This window comes from Astatotilapia calliptera, chromosome 3 (genome assembly GCF_964374335.1).
Source record: "Astatotilapia calliptera chromosome 3, fAstCal68.1, whole genome shotgun sequence".
Lineage (NCBI taxonomy): Eukaryota > Metazoa > Chordata > Actinopteri > Cichliformes > Cichlidae > Astatotilapia > Astatotilapia calliptera.
Genome location: NC_137424.1, coordinates 75013220 through 75040238, shown reverse-complemented (window position 1 = coordinate 75040238; position 27019 = coordinate 75013220). Strand labels below are relative to the sequence as shown.

The window sequence follows — 27019 nt, the reverse complement described above, 5'->3', positions numbered from 1 at the left end:
GTGAGTTTCTCAAAATGGGCTCATTGAGTCGGCACGGATAAGATCTTGGAAAGGCTACGGCTGCTGTGAATACTCAGAATAACACCTCTGAGCGCAAATTGGATCACATCTTGGAGAAGCTCACTGTGGTCGTGAGTTCCCAGAATTGGCTCTTTGAGCACAAGAATGACAACATCACAGAACCCAAGTATGGCGAAGCTCGCGGCTCTCCAACGGGAGATTGAGAGACCAGTGTTAGAACTGCTTTGAAATTCATATGAGCTGTTGGCACTAAAGTAAAAAGTTAAAACCACCATCACTTCTTGTGGATACCCTTTCGGCGCCAGCTGCGGTTGCAAGACTGGAGCCGAACAACAACACCCTGATAACAACTGTGTTTAGTCTGTTCCTTCCCATTCCATGCAAGGCCACTTGGGTTGGCTGGAAGACTGTTTACTTAGCCTAGCAGGGCGAAGGACACTGTCTCAGCTGAACTCTGGACACGCACACACACACATATACACTGATATGCACACACTCATCCCCCCTCCCTTTCCAAACACCTTCGATGCTTGTTCCCTCCTGGGAACACGAGACGGGTCTGAGCCCGCGCTGGAATGGTAGCGCTGGACAGGATGGCTGCTGTGTTTGCTTCGGATTATTCCTCACCCCCCACCCGACCCTGTGGCTTGTCACGTGTTCCATAATGTTGTGCTGTGGACATTTATGTGCTTTTTGTGCAGAGGAGTTTTTTTGTTTCCTGTGCTCATGCTATCCTCCCAGGAGCCCAGCATGAGTAGAGGTCACTTTTTTTCCTCTTGTACTTTCCCATTGTAGTGTATATTTCAGTGTTTTTTTTCTGTAACGCTACCGATCTCCGACCTGTATCCCCATGTGATGTCTGTGTTGTGTGTGTAAGATCGGGGGAGGGGGGGGGGGTGTCCTATTTCACTGCAGGGCAACTTGCACATAGCAAATGAAGCCTTGATTGATTGATTGATTGATTGATTGATTGATTGATTGATTGATTGATTGATTGATTGATTGATTGAAGAAGTGGAAAAGAGGGCTTTGCTATCCTACCCTGGAACACCACAAAGCCATTGGTTCAGATATGTGGATGACACCTGGGTGAAAATCAAATCTCAGGACGTCCTACATTTCACAGATCACATTAACTCAGTGGACCAATACATCAAATTCACCAGGGAGGATATGGAGACTGCAGGTTAGCCTTCTTAGACTGTGAGATTACCAAATCCAAAGCATTAGCTAAAATGCCTTGAGATAACTTCTGTTATGAATTAGAGCTATATGACCCTATAGATGCATATAGGTCCTTTTGACTAAAACGGTGTGGAACAACTGATTCATGAGTTAAAAAAAGAAGTCAGTACAACAATGCTCTTTATAATCAAGTATATTTGAATCATGATGTGACTGAATGTGCTCACGAATATAAATCATGATGATGTGTACATGCCAACCTCAAAACATTGTCGCTTTATTCAGTGTATTTCCTACAATACACATCAAAATGAAATGAAACATTTCTGGAAAACAGCCAAGTAGAAAAAAAACCTGAGATGTCTTTTTTTTTAAGCAACACCAATTATCTATGCTTTAATTTTTGTTATGAATAAAATAATAAAAAAAAAAACATATTGCAGAAAGGTAAAAAGTTCTTCATGATATGTTTAAATAAGCTTAGCAGAAACTATATTTTTTGTAAAGATTTGGGGTGGATAAGCATGATTTCACAGAACTCACGTGACAAAAAAAGAGAAAGAAAAAACACACACACACACAAAACAAGGCTGTACATAAAATATGGAAGTTTTCCTACAGTTCATTGGTTTGAGACGTTGCTGTTGATGTAACGATGCCAAACTGCTCCTTGCTGCTCTCACTCCCCTCACTCACTTGTTGAATGTTGGCTCTCCTGGACAACTTTCTCACCCTGGCCCGAAAAGCCTTACAGAGGTAAAAGTAAACAACTGGGTCCAGGCAGATGTTGAAAACTGAGACCATGGTGGACACCTCCTTCAGGTAGTACAACACTGGACCTACTGTGCAGTTTCCCGACAGAAAAGTAAAGGGAAGTCGAACCAGGTGATAGGGGACAAAGCAAACACAGAAGATGCTGACAAGCAGCAACATGTTCCTGCGAGACTTCAAGAGCTTCTCAGAGGAGGCCAGCTGCCTCTGCTGTGCCTGCAACACCCTGCGGGAGGTGCTGTAGTAGAAGAAGACCAGGGATATGAAGACTAAGAGGAAGATGATGGCAGACAGAACCTGGATGATTTTAAAGAACAACTTGACTGATTCACTAAAGAGGGGATCACAGCGGCTGGAGTTAGAGGTCAGAGATTCCTGAGTCATCAAATACAGATTGCTGTAAGAAATTGCTGTAGCCAGAAGAAAAACCCAGGTGACCGCAGAGATTATGTGGGCAGTTCGTACTGTCTGCAGGACGCGAGTTCCTGAAGGATTGACGATCTTCAGATACCTGAAGAGAGAAGCAAAAGCAGGCAATAGACAAATTCACTAATCAGCCACAGTGCTGCCAAAATCATTAAGTTAAAAAATGCATTCATGCTTTAATTAGGACTGCAGGATTTAAATGGTAAATGGTAAATGGCCTGTATTTATATAGCGCTTTACTAGTCCCTAAGGACCCCAAAGCGCTTTACATATCCAGTCATCCACCCATTCACACACACATTCACACACTGGTGATGGCAAGCTACATTTACTGATGTAACACCCAGTGTTGTACTTAACAACACTGTAAAGGTTTTTTTTTTACCTGTTGGCAGCAATGTACCCCATAAATATGATGCTGGCATACATGTTGAGGAAAAAGGCAGAAGCTCCAAAGCTGCAGTAGAGACTCGGGATTATTCCAGAGCTTCTGGCATAGTAAGTGATGCGCAGTGGCAGACAGAGGCAGAATAGGAAGTCAGCAGCTGTCAGGTTCTTCAGGAAGACTTTCAAGCTGCTGGACGCCTGCTTTCGACCTCGACAACAGTAGAACTTCATGATGAAGCCATTGAGAGGTAAACCTACCTAAAGAAACACAGAAAGGATGGAGAGAACAGACTTTGGTACATGCACTGGGAACCTCAAACCAATTTCTGACAGAGCACAATTTGATGATTTGAAACTTACCAGGAAGACCAAACTGTGGACCAGTATAAAGAAAGGTTTGGCTGAAATATCCTTAACCTCACAGGTCTCATTGGAAGGTGAAGTCATGGTATTTTGGTCAGTGATGTTTCTGGAGCGGAAACAAAAATCCACCTCACATATACATCATTTTGCAACAAATTATGTATAATTGCTATTTTAATCTTTGAAATTATCTTCATGGTGTCTTTGTTTGATGTAGTAACTCAAAGTGAAACCATCCATTTGCTTATCCTTTTCAGGGTCGCGGGGGTGCTGGAGCCTATCCCAGCTGTCATAGGGCGAGAGGCAGGGTACACCCTGGACAGGTCACCAGTCTGTCACAGGGCTAACACACAGGGACAGACAACCATTCACACTCACATTCACTCCCACATTCACACCTATGGGCAACTTGGATTAATCAATTAACCTATCCCCACAAGCTGCATGTCTTTGGACAGTGGGAGGAAGCCAGAGTACCGGAGGGAACCCACGCGAACACGGGGAGAACATGCAAACTACACACAGAAAGACCCCGGCCTGATGGTAGAATTGAACTCAGGACCTTCGTGCTGTGCGGCAACAGTGCTAACCACCGTGCCACCATGTGATGATGGTCAAACTAAGTAAGTTCACCCTAAGGTCAGATGGTGCAATGTTCAGAAAAACTGTGAAAAAATCCCAAGAGATATATGTCAGACTCCACAGGCCACTGTGAACATGATAAATGTTAAAGTTCGTGACAAACAATCTAAAGAAGACCGAACAACTATGGTTTGTTTGAAAGTGCCCGCCAGGAGAACGCCTCTTCTCCTTATAAAGAATATGGCAACATGGCTTAGGCTTGGGAAGTTACTTCTAAACAAACCACAAGACTTCTGTACAGAGCAGCCAGAAGTGCAGATATTTGGCAGCACCATGTTTGGCATTCCCAGCATTTCAGCAAAAGGTATCATTAACTATTAGATCAGTGGTGGAGGAGTGATGATTAGGGTTTGATTTGCAGCCACGGGACCTGGGCACCTTAAAGTCACAGAGTCGACCATAAACTCCTCTGCATACCAAAGTATTATAGTCAAATATAGTATTATAGGAGTCAAATGTGAGACCGTCAATAGGACAAAGATCCTAAGCACAGCAGCAAATCAACATCAGAATGATTGAGAGACGGCAAACCTCAAAGAAGCATGAAAAGAAAGCCAATAGAGCTCCACAACAATGTGAGAGTCTGACAAAGCCATGCAGAAAACCATTACTTCACATTACTGCTAAAAGTGATTCTAAAAGCTACTGAATCATACAGCCTGGTTCTGCTGAGTTAAAAGGAAGTCCTGTTAAAAGGGAGTTTTTCCTTCCAACTGTCGCCAAAGTGCTTACGCAAAGGGGGCACATGATTATTGGTGGTTTCTCTGTATAATTGTACCTGAAGATATAAAGCTAAGGAAACTGTTTTTGTGATTTGTTGCTTTAAATATGACTAAAATTGGATGAAACAACAGATGTGTGGTATATTAGGAAGATGGCCACTACTGACCATGTGCTCAGTGAATGTCTCAGGCAGCAGAAACTCAAGAAAGAAGAGGAGCAAGAAGAAAAATCGCCATGGAAAGACAGGTCTTTGCATGGCATGTACTGCCAGCAGACAAAAGACATGACTCACACTGAGAAATCTTACTAATGGCTGGAGAAAGCTGGGCTGAAAGAAAGCACGTGCCAGCTCAGGAATGAGCCTTAAGCACAAGATCAATAGAGACTGAGGTCTACTACAACAAGGAAGGCCAAGGTGGTGAACTCTCTCTACTCTCACGGTCAATGTAGAATCAGTGGTTAATCTAACCTCAGTCTTTAGACTGTGGTATGAAGCCAGAGTAACCAGAGAAACAAACACCAGGAAACTGGACAAAAAAAGGCCCCAGATTTGATTCAAACCCAGGACCATCTTGCAGCGAGATGACAGTGTTAATTACTGCATGGCATCCTTCTTCCCTCTATTTAACATTGAAACAATCTCATCTTTAACCGTTATCTCTCATGATTTGCCAGACTTACTACTTGAACTTTGATCTGAATTTCTACATCTCATCTCCTTGCAGAGTTGTGTTTTCACCCATGCTCTGAATAGGTTATTTAATTGCTGAGTAACATCATGTGGTATCAGTTACAATGCACACGACTAATTTGTGAGTTTCCTGTGTACGTGCATTGACTTCCATAAAGACAAACAAATTAGGCTGCATAGATTAAAAATAATCCTACCGTAAATATGAGAAAAGCTGTGCAGAGTTAACTAGAAATGGCCTCAGACTTATTCTAAAGATAGGTCTGAGTCCAGATCTGGATCATGGTTAACTATTGGTAGTTTTGGCCCAGGCCTTAGTCAAATTTAGAATCATGAGATCAGATTGGTCTCTTGAACACGGATGTTAGTTGTGGGTGCTGATCATTGACTGTTTTTGCTCCACATGTTAAAGATAATCATTTTTCAGTTGTTTTTTTATCAGCAGAAGTACAAATAAATGTGAGTCTGAGAAACCAGCTGGACTCACCTGTATTTGATGTATCCCTCTGCAGTTTTCTGTCAGCACGAAACGCTACTTCAGTCAATATGTCTTCGTGGTTTAATGGTATCATTGTAAATCAGAAAACACACAGTAACTGCAGCTCTACCCTGATCTCTGACGTGTTTCCTGTTTGAAACCACTGAAATTGCTGCACAGAAAGCTGACACTTCATTTATGATTAGTTGTGATAAACAGGCCATATACAATGCTGGGAATCATTCTGTGCCTCCTTTGTAATGTCTTTTTAATTTTTTTAAATATATTTTCACGCTTAAGTGTTTCGCATCATCAACACAATTTTAATATTTGACACAGATAACTCGAATAGATATAAAACGCAGTTTTTAAATGATGATTTAAAACAAAGTACTGTTTATACACTTATCATCAGTATGTGTATCACAGTGCAACACAAAGTCACATCAAGGGTATCAGTCTCTCCAAGTAAGTTGTGAATTCATTTCACCTGCTTTGGTAAAGATGAAAGTGACAACAACTACACTAGAGACGAAACAACAGGTCAATCTTCAAAATAAATAGTTTAGCAGGTGATAGTCAGAGACTATAACTACAGATTTTTCTCTAGTTAAGTTTTTTGCTGGTGGCCTTAACTGGTAGATTAGGACAGTACCTTTAGGCTATTGAGGTTTTGTGTTCTCGCCGCAGATGAATTCAGTGAAACCAGTGTCATAGATCCCATTTAAAAAAGTGTTTCCCCGCCCTGGTTCCCAAAGCCACACACCTAGTAGCCAATTCACAGATAAAGGTGAAGTGTATTGCTACTGCGAACGTACCAAAACTGAACCAAAACCCCAGGGTGAACCAAGTTCAAAATAACAAACAAAAAATCTATTCCAAAAAAGTGCTACCTGAACAATAAGCAGAGCTATTTTCCAATACTATATATAAATGTGTGTCAGAACACACGCACAAGAAAAAACACTATGAATTTGGCGGTGGAAGACGGGCCTGCTGCTGCTTGATGCTGCCAGAGTTTCTGAGGTGGCTAAGTTGGCAGTGGGGTCCAATCAGCAGATGCCATGTTCAAGCCAACCCCAAACAGCCCACTTAATCAGAAAAAGGACTCTTAAAGGTACAGAACACACATGTAAACTACAGTCCAGACATATGGATTTAGTGGTCATAATTCATATTTATAGGATTTATGACCGAAATACTGCCAGGGCCATTACACCAGGGCTTCTGCTGAGCTCAAAGGTCAATACGAGGCTGAACTCAATACAAACACACTGCCACACACACAGAGTGGCCACTTTGCAGATTTCTCAGGTTTGCCAAAATGTATTATTTTACTGACACCTATAATAACATTGCAGGCCTTCCTCATTCCCCTCATCAGTTGGAAAATTGAAAACCAAGTAATATTGGCTAGCTATCACACAGTTAAAATAAATACAACCTCCATCCCCACTGTCAGATAATGGTGATGGTGATGATAATGGCACTGAGCACTACAGAAGTAAGGTTTATATCTTTTGTTTCTGCGGAGTCTCGTGTCTCTCCACTTCACTCACTGGGTGCTGTAATGTATGCATTAAGGCGTGTTGTATCACTTCCTGTTGCTTTTCTGTTGCAACTCACAGTGCTGTCGTCTGCACTTCCACCATGTTCTGCCCAAACAGGGAACAGTTCAAAGGTCAAGCCCATAATATTCTAAGAATGTGACAACATCGCACACTCTGAATGTAAGGCGTGAACCAGCAGACAAATCAGCAAACCAACCCGGAAATACTGTTCACAAAAAAACAAAGATAAAATCAGTGAACACTACACATTTAAAGGCTAACTCCAAAAATTATCATCTGTTTAACTCTGTGTGTAAAGTTGGATTTTAAAAATACATGTTAAAACTTTAATTTTTTAAAACATGTTTAGTACCATCTAGTGCCAGTACAGAATGTGATGTCACCAGGCTGGTTGGTTGTGGCTAACAGACTTACACTAGTTTATGTTAGGCAACTAATTATATCATGTGCAAAGGAAAGACTGATATGCAATAGACAAACAATAAGAACCACTGAAACAGACAGTTAAAGTAGACACCTTATTCTTGATTTCTTGATTAACATAAAGCTCATTGTTGCACTCAGGGACAGAACAAAAACCAACCTCTCAGACTCATTTTTAGTTTCAGCGTCCTTGTTTTCTAGTGAGTTATTGGTTCTGTCATTAGTTACATTACTTTATGTTAGCGAAGTCTATATGCCCCAACCAACCAACCTGGTGACGTCACACTATACTGGCTAAAGATGGTACTCTAAAATCTTATATTTCTGAAAACCAGCTTTACAGACAGAGTAAAACCTATGACACTTTATGAGAGCAGGCCTCAATGGTGGTAAATGGTGTAAATTAGCCTTGGGGTTTTTTCTCTATTTTTGTTGGGCCTTTGCCCTGGAATACAAAGCCCTTTCAAGCTTATGATTTGGCACTATAGAAATAATACTGAACTGAATTTAAAAAATAAATAAAAGTAATTTAAAACATCCATCCATCCATTCGCTTCTGCTTCTGCTTTTCAGGGTTGCGGGGGGCGCTGGAGCTTATCCCAGATGTCATAGGGCGAGAGGCGGGGTACACCCTGGACAGGTCGCCAGCCTGTCGAAGGGCTAACACATAGAGACATAGACAACCATTCGCGCTCACATTCACACACAGATTCACACCTATGGGCAATTTAGATTAATCAATTAACCTATCCCCACTAACTGCTAGTCAAAATTTACAACAGTGCATATTGGACTGTGCATACTGGACTTCCTGACCAACCGCCCCCAACATGTCCGGCTGGATAACCGCTGCTCATCTACCATCACAATGAACACCGGTGTACCACAAGGCTGTGTGATGAGCCCTTTCCTCTACTCCCTCTTCACCCACGACTGCAGACCTGCTGATGGTTCCAACACCATCATTAAGTTTGCAGATGACACCACGGTGATTGGCCTCATCAGTGACAATTATGAGGCCGCCTACAGGGAGGAGGTGGATCGTCTGGCTGAGTGGTGCGACAGAAACAACCTGCTGCTTAACACCGAGAAGACCAAGGAGCTCATCGTGGACTACAGGAGGAATGCTGACCCACATCCACTCATCCACATTAAGGGGACGGCTGTGGAGCGTGTGAGCAGCTTCAAGTTCCTGGGAGTCCACATCTCCTAGGATCTCATCTGGACGACCAACTGCTCCAAGCTGGTCAAGAAGGCTCACCAGCGCCTCTTCTTCTTGAGGACTCTGAGGAAGAACCACCTGTCCTCAGACATCCTGGTGAACTTCTATCGTTGCACCATCGAGAGCATCCTGACCAACTGTATAACAGTCTGGTACGGGAACTGCTCTGCCTCGGACCGGAAGGCGTTGCAGAGGGTCGTGAAAACTGCCCAGCGCATCGCCGGAGCACCACTTCCTGCCATAAAGGACATCTACAGGAAGCGGTGTCTGAAAAGGGCTGGGAAAATCATCAAAGACCCCAGTCACCCATCACATGGACTCTTCACCCTCCTGCCCTCTGGAAGGTGCTACAGGAGCCTCCGGACTAAGACCACCAGGTACCGGAACAGCTTCTTCCCCACAGCTGTCAGACTCCTGAACTCTGCCTCCTGACATCTGACCCACGTTAAACTCATGGACTGAACATACACACACACACACACACAATGGACAACTGTACCCTCAAACACACAATAATAACATGGACTGAACCACCACTCACAACCACTGGCACTTTATATAGCCTCTGTAGGAATTATCCACATATCTCACTTATCTTAACTGCACTACCGTATAGCTCTGTGTAAATAATCATTCTGTACATACGATAATTTTTAATCCTACAACTGTTTAGAACTTGCATAGTTCACATTTCTGTATAACTGTACTTCATACAACTCGTATGTTAGACTCGTATATTTCTAAATTCCTTTGGAAAGATAAACCCCCACATATCAGCTTAAAAACATGACAAAAGACCAAGGATATAGGACGATTAGATCTGCCTAACTTTAATCACTAGTTTTTAGCCAACAGGCTTCAGTTCATCTCCAGATGGTTTAAACACACCCTCTTAGATGAACCTTGGATAGATGTAGAACAGGCACTATGTAATAACATAGAAATTTCAGACCTACCATTTATCAGCTCAAACATCAAATGACATGAATGTTTTAAAAGCATCAATAGCAGCTCTTCTCTGACAGCATGGTGGGAGTTTCTAAAAATGACATGCAAACGTACACCTATCTGGAACAACCCTGACATATTACAAAACAATAATATGATAAACTTTCCAGATTGGAGTTGCAAAGGAATTAAATACTTGGAACATATATTGGAAGGAACAGACTTTATTTTGTTTGACAGACTAGTTACACAATACGGGATCAACAAGAAACGATTTTTGGAATATCAACAAATTAAATCCATAGTAAAAAAAGAAATTCAATCCCAGTGAAGCTGAATTACAAACACCACCAAGTGTGGTACAATTTTTTAGTCTAAAACCCCCCAAATTATTGCCTAAAATATACAGAACACGTTCTAAAATGGATGAATCAATATCCCTTCCTATTGCAAAATGGGAAGCAGATTTATCGATCAGCTTAGACCAAAACCTTTGGTCTCAGATATACTTAAAAACCTTTCAGTGGATCAGAAATCCCAGTTTGCAATTAATACAATGCAAAATATTACACAGAGTGCACTATACTGGTCATAGGATGTCCAAGATGGGCTATACGCCTTCCAACAACTGCTCACATTGCACAGCAAATACACCGGACAATTACATCCACGCTCTTTGGTTCCGTCCACCAGTTCAAAAGTTTTGGCGTGAGATATGTGAAGACTTATCAAAGTGTCTGAAATTTAACAGTCCTCTGGCCTCTGGGCCTGAAGCTCAGTCCTCTCTGGCACAGCTGGCTGCCGGCAGAGCCCGCGGGCACGCCACTGCAACCCCCTCTGGCCTCTGCTCCGTAGGTGCTGGGTGACCTCTCGTTTGGGGCTCTACTCAGCTCTTCCCAGGAGGGTGGCACGGTTCCCCCCCTTTTGGTGGTCCTCCTCGGTCCTCGTACTCTGGGGCCTCTAGATATCTGGGGCCTGGATCTCCTCCATACCTGCTTCATGCCCTGGAGGACGGGGCTGTGGCTCCCCACACTCCCTAGCAGATCGTTACATGGAGAAACCTTTGGAATACAAGCGTGCTGATCCACACAGGTGTGCACACAGGTGTACACACGGGTGTTCACAGACGCGGACTACACCTTTGTTGGCTGCTGCCTCAAAGCACATTGTGCGCTGTCTATCTTGCGTGCTGCACAATATCGTTTAGTATTTAGTATCTACTGTTATCTACTGCTAGCTAGTTTATTGTGATGGTGCTGTTTTTATTATGTTGCTCTTTTTTTGGTTTTGCTTTCTTCTTCTTCTTTCTTCTGTTTTTTTTCTCCATACAGGTGATCCAGGTGTTTTGTTTGTTTTTCTTTCTTTCCTCCCCCCTTTCTCACCGTCTCTTCTTCCCTCTGGTTTTCTTTCTCTCCCTCTCTTTCTTTCATTCTTTCTCTCTGTCCTATCCCCCAGTCATGTCTGTCCCATTTGTAAAATAAATACATAATTATAATAAAGGTCAATCAAATGGACCAATATGGCAAGGCCATGATGAAAATAAATAAATCCACTTCGCATCTTTCTTGGCCTTAAGACAACAATTCTGATGGCAAAAGATCCAAACAGGACACAAAAAAAAATGATTTGGCATGTTCTTAACAGCGTTTGACTTCGTTTTTTGCATTTACTTGCGGACAGAGATATTTTTTCAATACTGCACATGTGGACAGGATGAAAACACCCATGTAATTTATTCTAGCTAAAACAGCCATTGTACTAATAGCCATAAGATAGAAATATAAACATCAATGATGTCTGTGTAGGTGTCTGTTTTAATTTTGAAAAATGTTGAACTTTTCCTCACAGCTCACTGGTTTGACTCGTTGCTGTTGATTGGAGGATGATAAGCTGTTGCTCAGTGTTTTCATTCTCCTCCTTTGATTGTTGAATATTGACATGTGCTCTCAGCGATGCTGTCTTCTGGCTCAACTGGGCCCGAAAAGCCTTACAGAGAAAAAAGTAAACAACAGGATCCACGCAGATGTTGAAAACTGACACTAAGGTAGCCACCTCCTTCAAGTAGTATAACACCTGACCAACAAAGCCCTTGCTGCATAGAAAAGTAAAAGGAAGGCGAACCAGGTGATGGGGAACAAAACAAATACAGAAGATGCTGACCAGCACTAACATGTTCCTGCGAGACTTCAGGAGCTTCTCGCAGCCAGAGGAGGCCAGCTGCCTCTGCTGTACCAGCAACACCCTGCGGGAGATGCTGTAGTAGAAGAAGACCAGGGATATGAAGACCAACAGGAAGATGCTAATGCAGCCAGCATGGAGTGTTTTGTGGAGCACACTGCCGAATTCACTAAAGAAGGCACTGCAGCAACCAGGACCTGCAGATACATGTGGCTGAGTGATCAAAAGCAGGATGTTGTAGATAACTGTGGGAGCCAGCAGAATCAACCAGGTGATTAGAGAAATCTTGCGGGCTGCTTGTATTGTTTGGAGGAAGTGAGTCCTATAAGGATGGACAATCTTCAGATACCTGAGGAAAGAAGAGAAAGGAAGCAGTACTTCACTAAGCAGTAATAGTTCTGCTAAATCTACAAAAGTCATTGAGACTAAAAGACACCACCATTCTCTATTCAGGAGTGCAGGATTTGTAGTCGACCCATTAATATAGTTTTGAAATTGACATCAACTGCATTCGGAAATCCTTACCTGTTAACAGCGATGTACCCCATGAATATGATGCTGGCGTACATGTTAAGGAAGATGGCAGAAGCTCCAAAGGTGCAGTAGAGTCTCTGAATGGGAACAGAATTCCTGGCATAGTGGACGATACGGAGCGGTAGAAAGAGGCAGAGCAGGAAGTCAGCAGCTGTCAGGTTCTTCAGGTAGACCATTAAGCTACTAGATGCTTGCTGTTGAAAGTATAACTTCATGATGAAGCAATTGAGAAGTAAACCCACCTAAGCAGGACATAGACAATGGAAGAAACATTACCTTGGTACATGCACTGTGATCCTTAAACCCATTTCTAACAGAGCATAGTCTGAAGATTTGAAACTTACCAGAAAGACCATGCTGTAGACCAGTATAAAGAAAGTGCTGACTGACGTATCGATCATAACACAGGTCTGGTTTGAAGTGATGTTGTTTGAGTCGGCCATGTTTCTGAAGGTAAAAAAAAATACAAATTCAAAGTTAGCTTTATTGTCAAAGACCATATTTACAGTCATACACAGGAATTTGAAATTGCAATGCTCCCATGGCCCTCGGTGTACAGTAAAACAATAGATAGATAAAAAGATTAAGATTAAATAGGAGTCTTAAATACACCATCTTCATTAAAATACTTCATAATTTCTTAGTTTGTTTTGTTAAATCAGAGTTAAACCAATGTTATTAAATTCTGATAAGTGCTAAAATCCACCATATTTGTCTTTTTAAACAGCACTTTCCCTTCTGGTGGAGTTTACTGACAGTTTACCTAAATTCAATTCAATGCACAACAGTTATACTTGTTTTTTACATGATGAACAAGCCTTAAAGACAAAATTAACGCAAATGCAAATACTGTATAGGAAATTGCTAGTGACATCATCTGTTATTCAAACTCTTTGGAAAGAAAACAACATCAATCAAATGTAATTAAACATCTCAATAGTGGCAGCAGTCTTTTAATACAATTTGGTCAACCACTGCCTCCAGTGCTGTTGACCAACAGGGTGCTTGGTGGAAACTGTGGGGCAAAGACAAAGGAAAAGCAGGGAGGACATATGTTAGGAGGCAGCAGGAGAGAAGGAAAGGCAGGAGTGAGGAGGTGAGAGTACAGACATTAAATATGGGGGCATTACTACAGAGAGCTGGCTGCTATGATGGAGAGAAAAGGTTGATTTACACACATGGTTTTTATCGAGATTTGTGTATAAATGGTGTCGGCCAGCATCCTTTGAACAGGTGAGACTAAAGTGTAAATGTGTGCCCATAATCTACAGCAGCACAGTTAGTAAAAAACAAACAAATATCAGCACTAACATCTCGTACCCATTACCAAGTACAATCATTTCTCTATAGTAATGCAAGACTCATATAATCCTACAGAAATGCTTGCTTCAAATTATTGCTGCTAGAAGTGGTTCTGTCAGCTATTAAATCACAGGGTGTACTGGCTGTAAACCCACTCTGTCTATTAATCACAATTTCAGTCTTCTTCTTTAGACTCCAGTACTACTGTGAGAAACCTTAGAGTCACTTACGACCAGCAAAAGTCTTTTCATTTGAACAAATATGTAGGACCGCCTTTTTTCATCCAATGAGAGTTGAGCACTTGCTACTTACAAAAAAACTTTCACACTGGGTTAAATCTCCATTCTTTACATTGAAAAGTGAGAAAACCTTGGAGATTTTACAAGGAAGTGTAAACACAAGTTACATCAAAATATTTATGTTGATGGTCAAAAAATAAATAAAGAGAATAGTGGATGTTGAGTATTTCTGTGTTATCCCAGATCCAAGTAATTCAGAAAGCAAGTCAAAAAAGTTCTTAAATTAAACCACAGCAGTCGCTCTTTGCTTTTGTGATCTCCATGGGAAATACCAAATATTCACTTTTCAGCTATCTTTAATGAACAACCCTGAAGTTGTTGATAGTACTGCACCTGCACTGTTAAAAGCAAAGCTTAAAGCTTTACTACTCAGATAACCTCACACTGTCACAGCAGAAAAATGAAGTGGGATTATTGAATATCTAGCACTGGCTATAATGATGTGCCAATCACAGTTTGTCCATTATTAACCACGTGTTTGAGCATAACGTTTTTCATCAGTGCAGCTGGCATGAAGACACCCAGGATGTAGACAGATTAGCCTTTTGAACAGTAGAAAAGACAGCTAAGTATTTTTGTTCCCTATGTAATGACTGATTCCAAATCTTCTTATTTATTTAGTTTTCTATTAGTAGAAATACAGCAGATTTGAGAATGAGAAACAAACAGGACTCTCCTCGGGTTAGAGGTCGTCTGTAAGCAGGAGAAGTTACTTTGGTTGTTCTCGGATGTAATAATGTCACTACAGATAAGAAAACACGTGGTTGCTGCACTTCTTCTTTGAACTCTGACTTATTTCCTGTTTGCTGTGACTGAAAGGGGTACACAGAAAATGCAGACCCATCATGTGATTAAAGCTGCTATAAATAGTTTGCAATCACGCTGCTAAAAAACAAGCGATCATCACGTTCAATCACAAAGTTGCCACAGGCCGCTTTTATCTCTTTATCTTTGCTGACTGATATTTCACTGTTTTCACTTTTTGCTAGTGTCCGTATCACTACAGCTTTCATGAGGCAGTACCTGCAGCTGATACAGGTTGTGTTTTCTTCATAGACACAAGCACACTCTCTTACAGTGTCTGTGGTGAAAAGGTTGGTTAACTAAATGCACATGCAGTATTTGTAAGAAAAGAGCTCTTATTTGAATGATATGACTGAATATAATGGTGCGGTAAAGATTTTTCATCATTGTACTTGGCTTAGTCAGTAACAGATTTATAAACGTATAATCAGATAAGCTTTTTGAATTTGACGGAAGTTAGCTGAGTATTTTTGTTTCCTAAATTGGGAGTAATTTAAAAATGGTCTTATTCATTCATGCCTTTATCAGTAGAAGTAAAAAATAAATGTGAGGGTGAGAAACTAACGGGACTCACCTCTGTTTCTGCAGCTTTCTGTGTGGACGAATAGTTGCTTTGGTTCTTCTAAGAAGGAATGGTGTCAGTGTAAATCAGGAAACACAACTGCTAGACATCTTGCTACACTACACTTGTTTCCTGTTTGTTACCACTGACTTATTGTTCTTTGGTTTTAGTGTCCTTATCACTACATCTAGCAGAAGACAGTACCTGCAGCCAATGTACGTTGCATGTTCTCTTCACAAATAAGACCAGAAAAACCAGTGTCACGGATCCTGAGTGTTCATTAACAATACAAGTTTATGTTAAACTACGCCAGTCTCCGCCACAGGTCACAGTGTCACTCCGGACACTTTTGGGTTGGTCTCCCATGCTTATTATTCACTCCTTTGCCATTTGAAGTTTGGACATTCCTTCTTTCAAATCAAATCACTGTTATTGTCACATTGTGTGCAAGCTTCACAAGCCAAACGTGGTGTGCAAAATACAAGAACCATAAGAATAAGTGACAGTGATGTGTCTGTGAAGTGTTCAGTAGTCTGATGGCCTGATGGAAAAAGCTGTCTCTCAGTCTGCTGGTTCAGGACCGGATACTGCAGAACCTCTGCCTGACAAAAGTAGTCTGAACAGTTTGTGACTGGAGTCCTTGATGATCCTCCCCGCTATCCTCAGGCACCGCTTCCTGTAGATTTCCTGGAAGGAAGCTCTCCTCCAGTGATCCTTTCAGCGCACCACTCTCTGGAGAGTTTTGCGGTTGTAGGCGGTGCTATTGCCGTACCAAGTAGTGATGCAGTAGTGTTCTTCTTTCTGGAAGAATTGCTGTCTTATCAACTTTTCTCTTCATCTTTATTTATGAAATCAAACATCTGTAGTTATGACAGTAGAGAAAAAATTAAAATTGAAAAATAGAGAAATTGAATTTTTCTTATAATCAAAAGAATTAAGACATTATCTATGTTTTCATTTGTATTATGTCATGTAACAGTTCCTGGTGAAAAGTTCATCTTGATAGGTGTAAATGTTAATATATTTTTTCAGACATCAAAATTCAGATATCATGCTTTTGTATAAATTTGATCACAGGCTAGTTCAGTTTATTCATGTTAAATAAGATGTTGTGCTAATAGCTGAAAGCTAGCAACAGAAACCCTCATGTTGTTTGTGTGGGAGTGTGATAGTGTTCATTTCAGCCCCTTATTGATCAGTGAGCTCTGCAGAAACTGGAAATGTGGGCATTTTATAAAATGTTAAAGTTTTATATACCGTTAACTAGTTTGAGCTGCCCCTTGTCCTCATAGAGAAAATCCCCAGCCTCCATTGGGTCCAAAAAGCATTACAAAGGAAAAGCTAAACAAAAAGGCCAGATAGACATTGGAAACTACCACCATAGTGGTCAGACTTCAAAATCTTCTCAGAGCCATAGGAGGCCAGCAGCCTCTGCTGTGACAGTAACACTCCGTGGGAGTTCCTGTAGTAGAAGAAGACGGACGATATGAAGAACGACAGGGAGATGATGGTGTAACTGGTGTAGAGTGATTTGTGGTAAATAGAGAAGTTCATGGTTTGATCAGCAGCAAATTAAAGCTGTCTTAATATTACCTTGAGCTGCCACATGAAAACATTAAAGGTTTTATACCTGTTGGAAGTGATGTACTCCATTAAGAGAAGCATGCATGCATAATGAGGGGCAGGGCAGAAGCACCAAAGCTGCAGCAGAGCTTTGGAAAAATAAATGACTTGCTGACATAGTGGGTGATGCAGAGAAGTGCAGCTGTCAGGTTCTTCAGATAGACCTTTTAGTTGCTGGATGCTGCTGAGCTCGACAAAAGTAAAGTTTCATAATGAAGCTGTTCAGGGGTAAACATTAAGAGGACACAAAGCAGGATAAGCAAAGGAAATTAATAATTAGGATGTCTTGTAAATGCCTTCTAAGTGAGGTGGTTCAGGCCTTTACAAAAGAGAGGAGGCGCCCAGACAGAACTCTGAAATGATGAGGAAATTATATGTCTTATGCAAAGTGTGTAGGACGTCAGATGGAATAACGTAGCAGCTAAATCTGGTGTAAGGCATGTTTTCTCTGACACTGACAAAGTATAGATCTAAAATCTAAAAACTAAAATGTCTAACAGGGTCTAAAAAGCTAGATCCTCATATTCTACTGCCTCGTGTTGGAGCCAGTTTTACACATTCTCGTGTACAAAGCCCTTTATGGTTATCGGCCCAGTAAAAATACTTTGCCTTCATTTTCATTGTTTACTATATTGTTCGCTCATTCTGTACTCCTGTTTCCTTTACTCCCCCCCCCCCCCCCCCCCCTTTGTTGGGAACAACAAGCCAGAAAATGTCTTCCTCTTTGTTTCACAGTTGGTTTGAGGTTAATCTGCTGAAAATCAGCCTCGTGTTTGATCAATAAATGAATAAGTACCAAGTGGAAGTTTTCTACCATTCAGCACTAATTTGTCATGACATGAATGAAATCTTGTGATTTAAAGACTTCAGGGTGATTCTCTTTGGACAACATGTGGTGAACGTGCAGGGATAAAATGGTTAGAAAACCTGGGGCGGAATGAGGCTCGGGGGGGTTGTTCATTTAAAATGGTTGACTGCTCTCCAGCTGTGCCTCTAAAGCGACAGAGCACCTAAACACCAGTGAGTGTTTTGTGGTTTCTTCTCTTATTAGCAGCTCATCTTCCTGTATAAATGCTTGGGGGGGGGGGGGGGGGGGGGGATGCTGAAAAGCAGCAGACATGGTAGCAGACTTACAGGAGGCTGCTCTCTCGTCTGTCTAACGTTCTGTTCGAGACCCAAATGTGCGGTTTATATTTTCACTTTGACAGCGTAAACAGCAGCTGTTCAGTGGTGCGGTAAAAGAAGAAGACAATACTGTGTGTTACAACAGGAAACAGAACAGGAAGTGATGTACACCGTGTACATGAGTGAGAACCAAGTGACAAGACATATAAGGAGAAAAGATGTCTTTAAAAAACTGACAAAATACGTCTGAAGTGAGAATGAAAAGTTCTTCTGTCAGCTGACGTTCACTAGCGATCGATGTATTTATTTTAACAAAGTTAGTTAATGATCCCTCTTTCCAACAAAAATCTACATTACTAAATTAAACCTCCACCACCACCAAACAAAGAGAAAACAAACAAACAAGGAAACAAAAAAGAGGAAGAAGAAGAATATAAACGGAGCAAACCTGGACAGGATAAAACTATCATCCTTTGCTCGATACAAGTGAGTTTGCAAATGTTAAACAGCTCCTTGTGTGCAATCCATCTTCTTCTTTCCTTCCTTCCTTCCTTCCTTCCTCCCTTCCTTCCTGTCTTCTTTCCTTCCTCCTGTCCTTCCTTCCAAAATATTTTTGTTCATTCGTTCATTGTTTTCTTACTTGGTGCATTCAGTTTCCTCTTTCTCGTCCCATATCACTCCATAGAATTGCACAAAAACCCACACGAGTTAACTTCCTCTAACATAAAATTGCACATAGCTGAGCTACAGTGAAGTCTGCACTCCCACAGAGTGTGGTTTGCCTCTCACACACACACACACACACACACACACACACACACATCACAAATAAACCCACGTAGTGTGCGTGTGGGGGCTGATTGCCTCAGATACTGCCCTGTGTGCCACAGTTTGTAACTGAATCTGACGCGTCTGCTTACCGTGGATCATATTGAAGGATCCCACACAAACTGAATAAGCTTCTAGAAAACACTCTGAAGCTTTCGTGATCTTAGTGAGGAGGAGGCGGGTGCTGTTGGTCAGAGGTGTGTGACAGTTTTGGATGTTCCTAATTCTGAGTCGTAGTTTGTGTCTGTGAGATCTGGTTTTACATTTTGGTTGTTCTAATGACGACCGTCAGTTCTGTAATCTACTGTTTTAATTAGTGTGAGTGGAAATTTTAGCTCTCGGTACTTTGCCTTCTACTCCCTCTGCCTCGTATCACTTCCTGTTCCACCGTCACTGTCACGTCATCGTTGAATCTTCTTGTGTCTGTATTTAGTATTTGCATTTTCTCATTTTCTTTCTTTCCTCAGAGTATAAATAGTCCCACGTCTCGCTTCGTTTCCTATGATTCTCAATGTAATGTTGGAGTCTTATCTTGAAGACTTTCTCAACCAACCAATAAACAGCTTGCTCTCTTTTGACATCATCATTATTTGTGTCCTGAATGTAATAACGGATTCAAAATAACAACAATAATATTAATAACATATCCAGACATCATCATTGATGCTAAAAGGACACTTTAAGTTGGTTATAAACTTCAAACACCAACCCAGGGTTTACTAAAAGAGTGCGTTCATGTATCTGATCAATAACAAACATGGATAGGCTAACAGCAGCAGAGCGACGGATCTCACAAAGGAAGATAAAACTATAATATTAGAAGAACATGTTGAGTTTACAGGAGGCTAAAGTAGAATAAATACAGTAAAGTTGTTTTTATATTTCTGACTGATACCCATGAGATAAACTTTGAAGCCCTTTTCTGTCTGCGCTGATCGTCCAGGAATGATGACGCTTCAAACAACACAAAGCTGTAACTGTACCTGCTTTAGAAGGCGGCTGAGTGTGGATGGTTCTAGTGAACACACTGACCACTGTGCGATTAAAATGACACTGAATTAAAATGAAACAGCCACAAAGCCCAAACGAGGTCACTTGCACTGCATGGTTTTGAACTGCTTGGAGAGATTTTTTCAAACAGAATAAAACGTTTTCTCTTTTATTAATGATCCAGCGCTACAGCAAATATTAGACTCAAGCTGTTCACGCTCAGTCTCTCCTGCTCTGCTTCAGTGAAAGGAATATTTGGTGTCATCTGTTTGTGAGCTAAAAGAAAAGGTTATTCAGAAAATAAACCCCTCCCCTTTCACGTCTCCCTGAGTGTGTGATGTGTGCTTCAGTACTTCCCCCTCAGCATTCACAAAGAAAAGCTGCTGATGCAAACTGTTAATAAGATTGATGAGTTTTAACACGTCATTTCACTTCACAGATGCACCGGAAGATGCTTGGATGATCACGTTTTCCAAGTCCTCTGTTTTGGATGAACACACTGCTCGAGCCTCAGTCTGACCAATGATATGTCTGTGTTGTCTGTGCAAACATTTTGTCACCGCTGTTTGCAGTGAAGACACACAGGAAGCAGAGGAAAGCCTGCAGGTTAGCAGTGTCGTCACTGTGTTGTCTGATCTACAGTGATGCGGCAGGGGATCGCTTCAGAGGCATACATCGAAGACAGGTGAGTCCTGCTGGTTCTTAATCTTAACTTAACATTTAACTTTTACTTCTGCTGATTTCATGCTGTACTCTCAAAAAAGGGGAGCGTTCAGCAGTTCCTAACATTGGACACCACACTTCTGCTGTATTACAAATTAATAAAATGTATTTGCAGTGTACTATATATACTGAGCACAAAAGCTTTAAGGTACTTGATCTCAAGGTGCTTTATATTAAAACATACCCACAATGTTAAGAAAAAAACAGCCATCTGCTTGTGTACAGCTGAGAGAAAGCATGCCTTGTAACAGATTTAGCTTCTGGCTAATTTCCATCTGCTGCTGCACATCAAATATATTATAGAATAATAATCAAATATGGATACAAAGCCTAAAAACACCAGAGGTGAACCTACTGCTACAGTCCAAGCCACCAAGTTCATTGGCTGAACATTCTTGGTGATAAACTGCCTGCAAATATAAATGAACACAATATTTCAGCCTGTGTTCTTGCAGACACAGTGCAAACACAGCCAGTGCAAAATAGGAGCGAGAGGGTTTTTTTTTTTTTTTTTAGGTTTTCATGTTTAAAAAGATCACAAAACAAGAATCCAGAAATCAAAATGTGAAAAAAACCAAGAGGAAGAGGAGCAAAGAGAATAATCAGGAGACTCACAAGAGGAGCAGACATGTGTGATTCACTCACTGATTGGAAGATGTGGGTTTCTAACTAAAAAGAAAGATGTTCAAAATCAAAGTATGGAAATGAAATTGTAAAAAAATAAAACAAAACAAAAATATCTAAAACATACACCAAAAAATTAAGCTTCAAACTGTTTTTGTGGTATTTGACTGTAGGAAGGAATCTGCAGAATAATACTTTTGTCTTTGAAACGTAGTTAATTAACTGACTTATACAAATCGTATTTAACAATACTTGTACATGTAGAATACATATAGGTTCCCTTACCACTCATTGTCAGGTAACACTCACAACAGAATAATTATTTAAAATCTATTTTAAATCTCTTACATAGTCACTTGGTGCTAATTTGGCCTTGGTGCCCAGGCATGTGTGGTGAAGTCCATTGCATCACTTCCTGTTGTAGTTCCTGCTGTAATGCACATGGATGTCTTCTATTTTATTGAGCAAACAACAGCTGATCCTTCTGTTGTCAAAAAATGAGTATATAAAGAACACATTGTGCTTTAAAAAGACCAAATCCCAACAATAGTTGGCTCAGGGCGTTTATCTTCACACAGCGCAGAGCTGCAGACATTATAAATAAGTTTATTCAGATAATCAATAAAAGGCTTTAGTTACACAGCTGGAGACACTTAAATGATTCATCTCTTTACATCACCTTCAGTCTGACACAGAATTTTGTTTTTACATCAGCACCTCTATCACGTCCTACCCAAAGTTAATCATCCTAAATTTTTACCGAGTAAATATGACTTATGTTATACATTTGAGCTACATGAGCCTTTAGATGCAGATTTGCTCCCACTGAGACACTCCAGCAGAGCTCTGTCACATCGCTGATTCATGAGTCAGTACAACAGTTCTGAATGTACATCTCTTCATTTAATCATTAGCAACTACTAATTTCTGGCTCTCTTCCACAGCACGTCTTTTCTCCTGTCTTCAGTTTGCCTTACAATATAAAGCCCCTGAGGTGACTGTTGTGATTAGTGCTTTATAAATAAAACTGAAATAAAGTACATTTGAATTTGATTGTCTTCAATCAAATTTCATTTATGGAAAACATGATGAAGCTGTTTTTTTAAACTTACTGGTTTATTCAATAATTTATTGTTGGTTTGAATGAGAAAAGTTATAGTTTCCTTTTGTGTGACATCAGCAGGAGAGTGTCTCACAAACTGAGAAGGTAACAGTCAAAGGTTTGAACACACCAACATGAAAACTTTGTCTTTAATGAAGACAGAATAAAACTGTGGAATCAGACATCTCTAGTTATGCAGCGAGAGAAACATTATAAAGCACAGAAATGTTAGAGCTTTCCTTAATAAGCAGAAGCTGTGAAAACATTTATTCATTTGCACACTGAAATATAAAAATTACTGATGAGAGGCAGAAAGAATCGTTTTAATTTGTGAAAATGTTGAAATCATTTTTCAGGCATATTAACAATATGAATTGTTGGAATGAATGTGACCACTTGTTCAGTTTATTTAAATCAGACACTGTAACTTGCAAACTCTTGTAAACACTATCTTTTCTGTCCTCCTATTTTAGATTTTTTACATTACATTTTTAATTGGAGAGGATTTATCTCAACTGGGATCAAAGGAGCTTGGAAAGAAAAGCATCTGGACTTCTTTAAGTTGCTTAAAGACATTTCACTTCTCATCCGAGAAGCTTCTTCAGTTCTAGGGTCCAGATTTAGTATCTGGGAGTATCTGGTATCATTTGACCCTAGAACTGAAGAAGCTTCTGGGAGATCATGATGACCTGGATGACTGAGAACCTTCACAGACTGAATTGGGATCCATGGCCTGGTTTCAAGTAAATCTGGATATTTTAAACTGTTTACATTTTTCTTACAGCTCACTGGTTTGACTTGCTGCTGTTGTAACAACTGTCTGCTGCTCCTCACTCCACTCACTCCCCTTGTTTGGTTGTCGGCTCTTGGTCTTCTTGGATGGAATCTTCAGATTCACCTGAGCTCGGACACTCTTACAAAGGAAAAAGTAAACAAGAGGGTCCAAACAGACATTGAAAACTGACAGTATTGTGGTTGCATCCATTAAATAGTAGAACACCTGACGCACAGATCTGCCGCCCAACTTAAATGCCAAGGGAAGCCGAACCAAGTAATACGGGATGAAGCAAACACAGAAAATGCTGACAAGCACCAATATGTTCCTGCGAGACTTCACAAGCTTCTCAGAGTGGCGGGAGGCCAGCTGCTTCTTCTGTTCCTGTAACACCCTGCGGGAGGTGCTGTAGTAGAAGAAGACCAGGGATATGAGGACCAACAGGAAGAGTATGAAAGAGGAGGCCTGGAAGACTTTGTAGATCGGTCTAATTGATGCACTAATGAGGGCTTCACAGCAACCAGGGTCAGAGGTCAGAGGTTGTTGAGTAATGAAAAATAGTATGGTATAGGTGATTATTGGAGCCAGGACACTAACCCAGGTGATCATGGAGATGATGTATGCAGCTCGTACTGTCTGGAGGAAGTGGGGCCCTGAAGAATGGACCACCTTCAGATACCTGGAGAGAGAAGAGAAAGGAGGCAGTAGACAAACTCACGAATCAGTGCAGACGTCACTTTTACAATAAATGATAAATTATTAGTTCCTTACCTGTTGGCAGCGATGTACCCCATGAATAGGATACTGGCTTGCATGTTGAGGAAGAAGGCAGAAGTTCCAAAGCTACAGTAGAGCCTCCGAATGGTGAGAGAGCTGGTGGCGTACTTGGTGATGCGGAGTGGCAGACAGAGGCAGAGCAGGAAGTCAGCAGCTGTCAGGTTCTTCAGGTAGACCATCAAGCTGCTTGATGCCTGCTGCCGAGCTCCACAACAGTAAAACCGCACGATGATGCCATTGAGAAACAAACCCACCTTAAGAGGACACAGAAGGGATCGAGAGAACAGGACTTCAGTAATAACTACATTTCAAACAGAGCGTAATCTTAAATTTTGAAACTTACCAGAAACACCAGACTGTAGGCAACCATAAAGACAGGGCTGACTGACGGGACGGCCAGATCACAGGTCTGATTGTAAGATGAAGTTATGTTTGTTGGGTCAGCCATGTTTCTGGAGATTAAAAATAAACCCCCCTCTTTGAAACAAACCGTGCATAGATATCATCTTCATCTTTAAAAGAAACCCCTTTTATGGTTTTTAATCTTTAATGTTCACTCTGTAGTAATATGTCTTTCTAAATGAATCAAACGTCTCATTAATCTGATTTAAGCCCTTGACTAAAGTGGGAATGATCTCTTTGAATGTGAGTAAGCTCACCTAGTTTTTTAATCACGTTCAATATTGTTCTGACAGAGGGCAGGAACACATTCATCTCTACAAATCTTAGCAACGTGGTGTCTAACCAGACCTGGTTTACTTTGGGCCCTGCTAACACTTAGTTATTTATAATCAGGAAATGTCCTTTAAGTGCCTGGAATGATCAAAATAGCTCCTGCTGTGTCAGCAGTAGTAATATCACATCATTTAAATGTATATGACTCTAGAAACTTGGCAGGTCTAAAGTTAACACACAGATTATTTAAGTAACTAGGACTGCCTTCTTTCATCTAGTCATAACTGAGGGTCGAGTATTGAAATTCTTTAATATCAGAAAAGCATTCACTTGATCCAAAAGCGAGTGAGGGTACATCTCAGTATTCAGTTTATTGCTGTGCCTGTGACAGCGTTAGACGACCTGCTCTACCTCCTGGTCATCTGTTGCCTTCAACTACAACATGTATGCAGCATATTATTGATCGCAGGGCACAAATAAAGAATCTTTGGCTTAACTACAAACCCTGCGCTCCTAATTAAACCATGAATGTTGTTCATTATCATTGGATCCAGGTATAGAAATAAAAATGACTTACCTTTGTTTGACGCTGTTTTTAATGAGCAGCAAAAGCTTAGGTTGTTATGTACTGTCTGTCTAACTGTGTCACTCTAGTTTAAAGCAGATCAGTAAACACACAGTAACCACACAGCTACCTGCAATCGTTGTTGTACTTCCTGTTTTTCTTCAGGCCAACAACATGCTAATACTGAAAATCTAGATCTATCTATTTATATTATATTTTTTAATTTATCCTTCTGCAGTTTTAAGTGCAAGAAAAGCTGATTAATAGTGTGTGTGAAGCATTTTTTTAAAGAATAAATTGAATATATCTGGGTAAAACTTTTTCTTACCAGTATAGCAATCTATTAATATTTTTGAAATGCCTGCACATGTGTTGCAAACCCAACACTGTGGTAAACAGCATTTCAGTCAATTAATACTTTGAGGTCATTTCAAACACCTGCACATTCCACACAAACCACTCATCTAAGTAAACACTTTAGCCAACAGAATGTCAGGTTATTATATTAATTTATGAAGAGCTTCACAATAAAAATGATAGAAAAGCAAAAAGTTTCCTTAAAACAAGGTTTAAAAACATTAGTTTTCACTTTTAAAAAAGAGATCCATGAGTGCACAGACCTCAGATTCAGAGGGGTGAGTTCCAGAGTCTTGGGGGAACGATGGCTATGATGCACATCCAACCAAAATGTGTCACTACAAACTATGTGAGAATGTTTAGTCTGCTCATTGGCTTCTTCTGTAGGGGAGGAGCAATAAAATAAAAGCAATAAAATAAAAAAAATGTGGTGCTTTGTTTTGGACCTTTGGAGAACAGAAGTACTCTGGCATGTGCAGAACCTTGTACATACATAGCAACTTCTTGCATCCCACAATACGAAGCATACGTGATCATGGGATGTTTTTTTTTTTTGCTCAAACTTGGAACGTAAACCCGATAATGGGTTCAGATGGTTGGATTACATTCTCACCACGAATGATCCTCTCCGGAGTTTGTTTCGAATAAGACCACCTCTCCAAAGGGTACGTTGTTTTTCTCTCTGCTCCTGAGTACGATCACTGTGTTCAAACCTGTGCAAATGAACCACACAAACCACTCATACTGAGTTTCTGTCGGTGCACTCTGAATCTGTTTCTTGTGTGCTTATGTCCGCTAGTTTTAAGACTGTTTGAAAGTCCACAACCACTGAGTTAGAGTCTACTAATGTTTGCCTGCCTGGCTGTTCTGAGACCAGTGTTTATTCATCCAAGTTGATCTGCCTGAAGACTGTCTGTGAATCTCATCTGAACACCTCCAGAGCTGTTTATGGTTCCTCACCTTTTGATACTGTTAAAAATACTCACTCATCAAATCTATCGAAAACTTCATGCCACATTTCTGCGATGGATGCTCCTGAGACTGTGGTGCTGTTCGGGGAGCTCACTAAGATTATTATTATCACGGTCTGCTGATTAACCCTTTCATGCATGAATTATGACAATCTCAAGCAGGATTTTTTTTCTGCAGGATTTTTATTCATCTTTAGGCATGAAAAAAAGACTTTTGAACCTTATGTTTTTTTAAACATGTACTTTTCAAAGAGTTTTGTTACACGTCCATTTAGGTGGACAACTAGTGACCACTATGCGTGAAAGGGTTAATAAGATGCGGTTTTTAGGCACCCCTGTGCCTAAATCTTCATC

The 27019-nt window shown here is 40.7% G+C and overlaps 3 protein-coding genes and 1 long non-coding RNA gene across 5 annotated transcripts; 1 reads left to right on the top strand and 3 right to left on the bottom strand.

Annotated features, from left to right (window-relative positions):
* Positions 1 to 625: 625 nt before the first annotated feature.
* Positions 626 to 5820, bottom strand: LOC113019699 (P2Y purinoceptor 14-like). The gene is made up of 4 exons (XM_026163515.2): positions 5697 to 5820; positions 3151 to 3259; positions 2789 to 3048; positions 626 to 2488 (listed from the first exon to the last, which is right to left on the bottom strand). The coding sequence occupies exons 2-4, from the start codon at positions 3235 to 3237 to the stop codon at positions 1822 to 1824; spliced, it is 1014 nt and encodes a 337-aa protein (XP_026019300.1). The 5' UTR covers positions 3238 to 3259; positions 5697 to 5820; the 3' UTR covers positions 626 to 1821.
* Positions 5821 to 10055: 4235 nt separating this feature from the next.
* LOC113019697 (P2Y purinoceptor 14-like) lies at positions 10056 to 19054 on the bottom strand. Of its 2 annotated transcripts, XM_080299239.1 has the most exons (6): positions 18727 to 19054; positions 16788 to 16992; positions 15543 to 16390; positions 12908 to 13010; positions 12555 to 12805; positions 10056 to 12378 (listed from the first exon to the last, which is right to left on the bottom strand). In XM_080299239.1, the coding sequence occupies exons 4-6, from the start codon at positions 13004 to 13006 to the stop codon at positions 11694 to 11696; spliced, it is 1035 nt and encodes a 344-aa protein (XP_080155365.1). In that variant the 5' UTR covers positions 13007 to 13010; positions 15543 to 16390; positions 16788 to 16992; positions 18727 to 19054; the 3' UTR covers positions 10056 to 11693. The 2 variants fall into 2 exon arrangements, with proteins under 2 accessions (XP_080155365.1, XP_026019297.2); XM_026163512.2 differs by lacking the exon at positions 16788 to 16992.
* Positions 19055 to 20485: 1431 nt separating this feature from the next.
* LOC145422644 (uncharacterized) lies at positions 20486 to 25268 on the top strand. Its single transcript, XR_013903934.1, has 2 exons — positions 20486 to 20781; positions 23019 to 25268. It is a non-coding gene; the product is annotated as an uncharacterized LOC145422644 (long non-coding RNA).
* Positions 22541 to 24482, bottom strand: LOC113019707 (P2Y purinoceptor 14-like). The gene is made up of 3 exons (XM_026163528.2): positions 24441 to 24482; positions 24092 to 24351; positions 22541 to 23999 (listed from the first exon to the last, which is right to left on the bottom strand). The coding sequence occupies exons 1-3, from the start codon at positions 24465 to 24467 to the stop codon at positions 23324 to 23326; spliced, it is 963 nt and encodes a 320-aa protein (XP_026019313.2). The 5' UTR covers positions 24468 to 24482; the 3' UTR covers positions 22541 to 23323.
* Positions 25269 to 27019: the final 1751 nt, after the last annotated feature.